The sequence below is a fragment of the Hyla sarda genome, chromosome 12, assembly GCF_029499605.1.
Source record: "Hyla sarda isolate aHylSar1 chromosome 12, aHylSar1.hap1, whole genome shotgun sequence".
NCBI classification, from domain to species: domain Eukaryota; kingdom Metazoa; phylum Chordata; class Amphibia; order Anura; family Hylidae; genus Hyla; species Hyla sarda.
In genome coordinates this window covers 69502057-69512144 of record NC_079200.1, presented here as the reverse complement: position 1 = coordinate 69512144, position 10088 = coordinate 69502057, and the positions used below count along the sequence as shown (strand labels likewise).

Here is a 10088-nt window from a genome sequence, read left to right as displayed (position 1 = left end):
GGTCATCATTTAGTCGTCCGACCGTTGATGCATTCATGACATATATCAATAATAATCGGTTCAATCTTAAAGGGGTATTCCAGGCAAAAACTTTTTTATATATATCAACTGGCTCCAGAAAGTTAAACAGATTTGTAAATTACTTCTATTAAAAAATCTTAACCCTTTCAGTACTTATGAGCTTCTGAAGTTAAGGTTGTTATTTTCTGTCTAAGTGCTCTCTGATGACACCTGTCTCGGGAAACGCCCAGTTTAGAAGAGGTTTGCTATGGGGATTTTCTTCTAAACTGGGCGTTGCCCTAGACAGGTGTCATCAGAGAGGACTTAGACAGAAAAAAACAACCTTAACTTCAGAAGCTCATAAGTACTGAAAGGGTTAAGATTTTTTAATAGAAGTAATTTACAAATCTGTTTAACTTTCTGGAGCCAGTTGATATATAAAAAAAAAGTTTTAGCCTGGAATACCCCTTTAAGTCCCAGGATGCCCTTGGTCCTAGTGGGGTTAAAAGGTCAAAAGATTAAAATATATAAACTAAGAAGACACTGTGAAGTACGGGGATATACTCGGCAGGCCTGGAGAAATATTTTTCTAAAAGATGTTTTTATGTACTTAATGTATTTCTAGGTGTATATTAATATATATATATATATATATATATATATATATATGTCAAAGAAGAAAGCAGCACTCCTAAAGCGTGAGTAGGTGCCTCCAGCTAGGGTCCGTGTCCAGGATTCTGCATACGTAGTTCCAAGGAAAATGCTGCGGCACTCAAGGTATGGTGAAAAAATGAAAACTATTTATTCATCCAAAATGTGCAAAGAGCAACGTTTCAATGGTCTCACACCAAGTGGCTTGATAATGATGGTGTGAGACCATTGAAACGTTGCTCTTTGCACATTTGGGATGAATAAATAGTTTTCATTTTTTCACCATACCTTGAGTGCCGCAGCATTTTCCTTGGAACTACGTATGCAGAATCCTGGACACGGACCCTAGCTGGAGGCACCTACTCACGCTTGGAACTATATATATATATATATATATATACACACACACAAATCAAAAAATATGTTGCAGTCTCTTGTAATACCTTTTTTATTGGACTAACAGAATTTTGTAGAGACAAGCTTTCAGGATTCCTCCCTTTATCAAGTCCAATAGTCAAGGACTAATGATCAAAGGACTTTATAAATTATCAGGGAGGAATCCCGAAAGTTTGTCTCTACAAAATTCTGTTAGTCTAATAAAAAAGGTATTACAATCTGCATCACTGGACTAATATGGCTACTCACATTTACTATACAGATATACACATACCTGAAGATGCTTTAGAACCCTGTGATGTCACACATGCTTGTGATGATGTCACCGTAAGCTGTACAAGGAGGTGCGCGCCGGCTGCAGTCTCTTCAGTGTGTTTTGCATTCACAACCTGTGGTGCAAAGTGTTTCTTAGAGAGTTTCTATTTGCGATAGAGAATTCAAGATTTTGACCGTTCCTTGTCTGAAGAGAGAACCACAAGGTAAGTCTCAGCCTCTTCTATTCATACATACACAGGGCTTTTTGTTTGACAGTTTTTTTTTTATTGTTGTTGCTTTTTTTTAGCAAAAAAAAACAAGAAATTAATTTCCAAAAGAAATAACAAAAGTTATATTCCTCATAGCATTGTGACAATACTTGGCTTAGGCATTAAACATAATAAAACGCACAGATAGTATCATGACCAGAGCTTTTTCTTGCAAAACTGCTAAAATGCAATAATGCCCAAAAAAGCCCCCAAGAAAAAGAGTCCTAATTCATGAAGTTCTAAAAGATATAAGTCTATGAGAAAGTTTTGTTGGTGTAGTAAAAGAATGACAGAAAGATTAGGGCAGAAATATAATAGTATATAATAGAATTCTGTGTGTACTAACAATAGAAATACTCCGGGTACTCCGAAAGGGAAAACATTTTTCAAATCAACTAGTGGCAGAAAGTCATATAGGGGACGGATAGATCCCAATGAGGTGGGGTACAGTATGAAGTTCACATGGCCCAGTGACGATACAGCCAAGCCCTTATAATCCGCCATTACTAGGACAGATTCAGGGTTGTCAGATATTACTAGGACCGGAGAGGTTTAGGGTTATCAGATATTACTAGGACCGGACAGGTTCAGGGTTATCAGATATTACAAGGACTGAACAGGTTCAGGGTTATCAGATATTACTAGGACCGGACAGGTTCAGGGTTATCAGATATTACTAGGACCGGACAGGTTCAGGGTTATCAGATATTACAAGGACCGGACAGGTGCAGGGTTATCAGATATTACTAGGACCGGACAGGTTTAGGGTTATCAGATATTACTAGGACCGGACAGGTTCAGGGTTATCAGATATTACTAGGACTGGACAGGTTCAGGGTTATCAGATTTTACAAGGACTGGACAGGTTCAGGGTTATCAGATATTACTAAGACTGGATAGGTTCAGGGTTATCAGATATTACTAGGACCGGACAGGTTAAGGGTTATCAGATATTACAAGGACCGGACAGGTGCAGGGTTATCAGATATTACTAGGACCGGACAGGTTTAGGGTTATCAGATATTACTAGGACCGGACAGGTTCAGGGTTATCAGATATTACTAGGACCGGACAGGTTCAGGGTTATCAGATATTACTAAGACTGGATAGGTTCAGGGTTATCAGATATTACTAGGACCGGACAGGTGCAGGGTTATCAGATATTACTAGGACCGGACAGGTTCAGGGTTATCAGATATTACTAGGACCGGACAGGTTCAGGGTTATCAGATATTACTAGGACCGGACAGGTTCAGGGTTATCAGATATTACTAGGACCGGACAGGTTCAGGGTTATCAGATATTACTAGGACCGGACAGGTTCAGGGTTATCAGATATTACTAGGACCGGACAGGTTCAGGGTTATCAGACATTGGTAACCTCAGGGAAGACGTCTCCATATAAAACACTTATAGAGAAGCGTCTTCTTCTGAGGCTGCGCTGGTCTTAGTGTTATCTTGTGGTTCTGTGCTGGACATTTCTGCTCTGTATGAAGGATCTATTGTATAATGACAGGAATGATGACATGTTGTCTAATGTGTTCACTTATCTCTCTCTCTCTCTAGTGTTTTCAGGCTCTGACCTGTGACCATGGCCTCTCCACAAGACCCATTGCTGAAGGAGGAGGAAGAAGCAATGGAGGACCATAGTGATATGGATGTAGAAAAGGGCGATATCCCTGAGAGGCAGAACCTGCCATCTCTAAGCGTGATGTCCACCGCACGTTCCATCATCACCGTAGTGATCCTCGCCTTTGTTAATTTGCTCATCTATGCAAATCGCTCCAGCGTGGCGGGGGTGCTGCCTTATATACAGAAAGCATATGACACCAATGCTAGTCTGTCCGGCTTATTGAATACATTGTTCATTGGAAGCTACGTGCTGGTCGCACCAATTGCCGGATATTTGGGCGACCACTGTAATAAGAAATATACTGTTTGCGCAGGAGTCATCGTTTGGCTGAGCATGACACTTACCCTGTCATTCATCCCTGACGGGTACTTCCTGCTCTTCCTGCTGACGAGTGGACTGGTTGGAGCCGGAGAGGCGACTTTCTGCACCATCGCCCCCTCCATCATTGCAGACCTTTTTACAAGTGACCAGCGGACCCGCATGCTGAACGTGTTTTACTCCGTCATACCTGTAGGCTGCGGACTAGGATACATCATCGGGCCCAAAGTGACTGATGCAGCAAGGGGCGATTGGCACTGGGCGTTTCGGGTCACCCCTGGCCTGGGCCTCATAGCTGTGGCTTTGATGCTTTTGGTCACAAAAGAGCTTCCAAGAACGACTACAAACGGGAAGAAGAACAACAAATCCCAGAAGTTTGCCAAATGGGCGACAGATCTGAAAAACATATTTAAAAATAGAAGCTTCATGTTAACCACCATGGGATCGACGGCGGTATCCTTCATAGTGGGAGCCATAGGTGTATGGGGTCCGTCATACCTGACCCACGCACGAACACTCCTACAAGAGAAGGACCCTTGCCGTGCTGAACCGTGTGACTATCACGACATCCTAATATTTGGTGTGGTTACAGTCGTTTCCGGCATTCTGGGAGTTGTAGCAGGGACGGAGATAAGTAAAAGATATCGCAAATCTAACCCACGGGCGGACCCGCTTGTGTGTGGATGCGCGATGATGCTCTCTGCCCCTTTTCTTCTGTTGGCATTGACTTTTGGCAACATCAGCCTCGTTGCCACTAACATCTTCATCTTCATCGGAGAGACGCTTCTGTCAGTAAATTTCACCCTCATATCTGACATTATACTAAAAGTAGTAACTCCGTGGAGGAGATCTTCAGCCCTGGCCGTGCAAATGACAATCTATCACCTCCTAGGTGACGCCGGCAGCCCGTACCTCATTGGCCTGATATCTGACACCTACGAACGAGGATATGCCAAATCCCCTCTTCTGAAATACCGCAGCCTGGAGTATGCCCTCATGACCTGCACCATAATGGCAGTCATCGGAGGAGCCTTCTTCATGGCCACGGCCCTATATATAGAGAGGGACGAAAAAGAAGCAGAGATGGAATCAGAACCTCCGTCATCCTCCTCCTCCTCACTGCTTCCTGCCGATGAGGACCGCGCTTCAGACTGAGGAAAAGTCATTGCTTACCTTTATCTCGTTTACTTCATTAAAAAAAAATTAAGAAAAAAATAACTGCATTTGTTCAATTTTCCACTTTACCCCTTATTCTCTACCCAGGGGCGGACACAGACAGCAGAGGGCCCTTGTGCAAAGAATGTGCCTATGCCCCCCCCCCAAAAAAAACATCAATTGTTCAGCACCCCTCCTCCATGTGTCACTTACTCAGGTGGACCCCCATATGTCACTTGCTGTATAAGTTTCTAATTATTTATTAAGGCCTCCCATATGCCGCAGCTCATTCAATCCCCCCACATTAGGTAGCATAGATTCCCAACATTAGGTAGCATAGATTCCCCCACATTAGGTAGCATAGTTTCCTCACATTAGGTAGCATAGTTTCCCCACATTAGGTAGCATAGATTCCCTACATTAGGTAGCAGTTTGCCCACATTAGGTAGCATAGTTTGCCCACATTAGGTAGCATAGTTTCCCCACATTAGGTAGCATAGTTTCCCCACAATAGGTAGCACAGATTCCCCACATTAGGTAACATAGTTTCCCCACATTAGGTAGCATAGTTTCCCCACATTAGGTAGCACAGATTCCCCACATTAGGTAACATAGTTTCCCCACATTAGGTAGCATAGTTTCCCCACATTAGGTAGCACAGATTCCCCACATCAGGTAACATAGTTTCCCCACATTAGGTAACATAGTTTCCCCACATTAGGTAGCATAGATTCTCCACATTAGGTAACATAGTTTCCCCACATTAGGTAGCATAGTTTCCCCACATTAGGTAGCACAGATTCCCCACATTAGGTAACATAGTTTCCCCACATTAGGTAGCATAGCTTCCCCACATTAGGTAGCATACTTTCCCCACATTAGGTAGCATAGTTTCCCCACATTAGGAAGCACAGATTCCCCACATTAGGTAACATAGTTTCCCCACATTAGGAAGCACAGATTCCCCACATTAGGTAACATAGTTTCCCCACATTAGGTAGCATAGTTTCCCCACATTAGGTAGCACAGATTCCCCACATTAGGTAACATAGTTTCCCCACATTAGGTAGCATAGCTTCCCCACATTAGGTAGCATACTTTCCGTACGTTAGGTAGCATAGTTTCCCCACATTAGGAAGCACAGATTCCCCACATTAGGTAACATAGTTTCCCCACATTAGGTAGCATAGATTCCTCACATTAGGTAGCCATAGCCCCCTAAACACACAGACAGACATGTGTCACTTACTCAAGTGGACCCCCATATGTCACTTGCTGTATACGTTTCTAATTATTTATTAAGGCCTCCCATATGCCGCAGCTCATTCAATCCCCCCACATTAGGTAGCATAGATTCCCAACATTAGGTAGCATAGATTCCCCCACATTAGGTAGCATAGTTTCCTCACATTAGGTAGCATAGTTTCCCCACATTATGTAGCATAGATTCCCTACATTAGGTAGCAGTTTCCCCACATTAGGTAGCATAGTTTGCCCACATTAGGTAGCATAGTTTCCCCACATTAGGTAGCATAGTTTCCCCACAATAGGTAGCACAGATTCCCCACATTAGGTAACATAGTTTCCCCACATTAGGTAGCATAGTTTCCCCACATTAGGTAGCACAGATTCCCCACATCAGGTAACATAGTTTCCCCACATTAGGTAACATAGTTTCCCCACATTAGGTAGCATAGATTCTCCACATTAGGTAACATAGTTTCCCCACATTAGGTAGCATAGTTTCCCCACATTAGGTAGCACAGATTCCCCACATTAGGTAACATAGTTTCCCCACATTAGGTAGCATAGCTTCCCCACATTAGGTAGCATACTTTCCCCACATTAGGTAGCATAGTTTCCCCACATTAGGAAGCACAGATTCCCCACATTAGGTAACATAGTTTCCCCACATTAGGAAGCACAGATTCCCCACATTAGGTAACATAGTTTCCCCACATTAGGTAGCATAGTTTCCCCACATTAGGTAGCACAGATTCCCCACATTAGGTAACATAGTTTCCCCACATTAGGTAGCATAGCTTCCCCACATTAGGTAGCATACTTTCCCCACATTAGGTAGCATAGTTTCCCCACATTAGGAAGCACAGATTCCCCACATTAGGTAACATAGTTTCCCCACATTAGGTAGCATAGATTCCTCACATTAGGTAGCCATAGCCCCCTAAACTCACAGACAGACACACACACACACACACACACACAGAGACACACTTATCTGCCCTGCACAGCGCTTCTCCTCTCCGGCAGCGGCCTGACGAGTGACGTCACTGACGTCCTCCTGAGCGGGTCTGCAGAAGTACGTCACTTGTGCGACGTCCCTCGTCAGACCCCGGTCGGCCGGAGGCAGACTCACTGTCTAAAGTGCCCGCTGCGCTATTATACCCCGCAGCTGCTTTAGAACAGTGAGCAGCGGTGGCGCCAACCCTACCATGAACCTACTAGGCACAAAAAAAAAGGGGGCAGCAAAATGCCGCCCCTGAAAAGTGCCACCTGGGACTTATGGTCCCACCGGGTCCCATGGTAGGGCCGACCAGAGGCGGCTCTAGACTTTGTGAGGCCTTAGGCGAAACTTGAACATGAGGCCCTGCTTTATTTTCTGCTAAAATTACATGGTGGTCCGGCTGTGAGATGGTTATACTGTGACATCACTGTGTATTATCCCTGTTCTGTGACATCACTGTGTATTATATCTGTACTGTGCCATCACTTTGTGTATTATCCCTGTAATGTGACATCACTGTGTATTAACTCTGTACTGTGCCATCACTGTGTATTATCCCTGTACTGTGACGTTACTGTGTGTTATCTCTGTACTGTGCCATCACTCTGTGTATTATCCCTGTACTGTGACATCACTGTGTGTATTATCCCTGTACTGTGACATCACTGTGTATTATCCCTGTACTGTGACATCACTGTGTGTATTATCCCTGTACTGTGACATCACTGTGTATTATCTCTGTACTGTGCCATCACTCTGTGTATTATCCCTGTAATGTGACATCACTGTGTATTAACTCTGTACTGTGCCATCACTGTGTATTATCCCTGTACTGTGACGTCACTGTGTATTATCCCTGTACTGTGACATCACTGTGTGTATTATCCCTGTACTGTGACATCACTGTGTGTATTATCCCTGTACTGTGACATCACTGTGTATTATCCCTGTACTGTGACATCACTGTGTATTATCTCTGTACTGTGACATCACTGTGTATCGTCCCTGTACTGTGACATCACTGTGTGTATTATCCCTGTAATGTGACATCACTGTGTATTATCCCTGCACTGTGACATCACTCTGTATATTATCCCTGTACTGTGACATCACTCTGTATATTATCCCTGTACTGTGACATCACTGTGTGTATTATCCCTGTAATGTGACATCACTCTGTATATTATCCCTGTACAGTGACATCACTCTGTCTATTATCCCTGTACTGTGACATCACTCTGTATATTATCCCTGTACAGTGACATCACTCTGTCTATTATCCCTGTACTGTGACATCACTGTGTATTATTCCTGTACTGTGACATCACTGTGTATTATTCCTGTACTGTGACATTGTTACGCCGAGCGCTCCGGGTCCCCGCTCCTCCCCGGAGCGCTCGCTACACTCTCGCTCCCGCAGCGCCCCGGTCAGATCCACTGACCGGGTGCGCTGCGATACCGCCTCCAGCCGGGATGCGATTCGCGATGCGGGTGGCGCCCGCTCGCGATGCGCACCCCGGCTCCCGTACCTGACTCGCTCTCCGTCGGTCCTGTCCCGGCGCGCGCGGCCCCGCTCCCTAGGGCGCGCGCGCGCCGGGTCTCTGCGATTTAAAGGGCCACTGCGCCGCTGATTGGCGCAGTGGTTCTAATCAGTGTGTTCACCTGTGCACTCCCTATGTATACCTCACTTCCCCTGCACTCCCTCGCCGGATCTTGTTGCCATTGTGCCAGTGAAAGCGTTTCCTTGTATGTTCCTAGCCTGTGTTCCAGACCTCCTGCCGTTGCCCCTGACTACGATCTTTGCTGCCTGCCCCGACCTTCTGCTACGTCCGACCTTGCTTCTGTCTACTCCCTTGTACCGCGCCTATCTTCAGCAGTCAGAGAGGTTGAGCCGTTGCTAGTGGATACGACCTGGTCACTACCGCCGCAGCAAGACCATCCCGCTTTGCGGCGGGCTCTGGTGAAAACCAGTAGTGACGTAGAACCGGTCCACTAGCACGGTCCACGCCAATCCCTCTCTGGCACAGAGGATCCACCTCCTGCCAGCCGGCATCGTGACAGTAGATCCGGCCATGGATCCCGCTGAAGTTCCTCTGCCAGTTGTCGCCGACCTCACCACGGTGGTCGCCCAGCAGTCACAACAGATAGCGCAACAAGGCCACCAGCTGTCTCAACTGACCGTGATGCTACAGCAGCTACTACCTCAGCTTCAGCAATCATCTCCTCCGCCAGCTCCTGCACCTCCTCCGCAGCGAGTGGCCGCCTCAGGCCTACGACTATCCTTGCCGGATAAATTTGATGGGGACTCTAAGTTTTGCCGTGGCTTTCTTTCACAATGTTCCCTGCACTTGGAGATGATGTCGGACCAGTTTCCTACTGAAAGGTCTAAGGTGGCTTTCGTAGTCAGCCTTCTGTCTGGAAAAGCTCTGTCATGGGCCACACCGCTCTGGGACCGCAATGACCCCGTCACTGCCTCTGTACACTCCTTCTTCTCGGAAATTCGAAGTGTCTTTGAGGAACCTGCCCGAGCCTCTTCTGCTGAGACTGCCCTGCTGAACCTGGTCCAGGGTAATTCTTCCGTTGGCGAGTACGCCGTGCAATTCCGTACTCTTGCTTCAGAACTTTCCTGGAATAATGAGGCCCTCTGCGCGACCTTTAAAAAAGGCCTATCCAGCAACATTAAAGATGTTCTGGCCGCACGAGAAATTCCTGCTAACCTACATGAACTCATTCATCTAGCCACTCGCATTGACATGCGTTTTTCCGAAAGGCGTCAGGAGCTCCGCCAGGATATGGACTTTGTTCGCACGAGGCGTTTTTTCTCCCCGGCTCCTCTCTCCTCTGGTCCTCTGCAATCCGTTCCTGTGCCTCCCGCCGTGGAGGCTATGCAAGTTGACCGGTCTCGCCTGACACCTCAAGAGAGGACACGACGCCGCATGGAGAATCTCTGCCTGTACTGTGCCGGTACCGAACACTTCCTGAAGGATTGTCCTATCCGTCCTCCCCGCCTGGAAAGACGTACGCTGACTCCGCACAAAGGTGAAACAGTCCTTGATGTCAACTCTGCTTCTCCACGTCTTACTGTGCCTGTGCGGATATCTGCCTCTACCTTCTCCTTCTCCACTAAGGCCTTCTTGGATTCCGGATCTGCAGGAAACTTTATTTT

At 46.1% G+C, this 10088-nt stretch overlaps 1 protein-coding gene across 1 annotated transcript; it reads left to right on the top strand.

The window, feature by feature from the left end:
* The first annotated feature begins 1346 nt into the window (after window positions 1-1346).
* LOC130296840 (protein spinster homolog 1-like) lies at window positions 1347-4728 on the top strand. Its single transcript, XM_056548844.1, has 2 exons — window positions 1347-1526; window positions 3138-4728. The coding sequence occupies exon 2, from the start codon at window positions 3163-3165 to the stop codon at window positions 4675-4677; it is 1515 nt and encodes a 504-aa protein (XP_056404819.1). The 5' UTR covers window positions 1347-1526; window positions 3138-3162; the 3' UTR covers window positions 4678-4728.
* Window positions 4729-10088: the final 5360 nt, after the last annotated feature.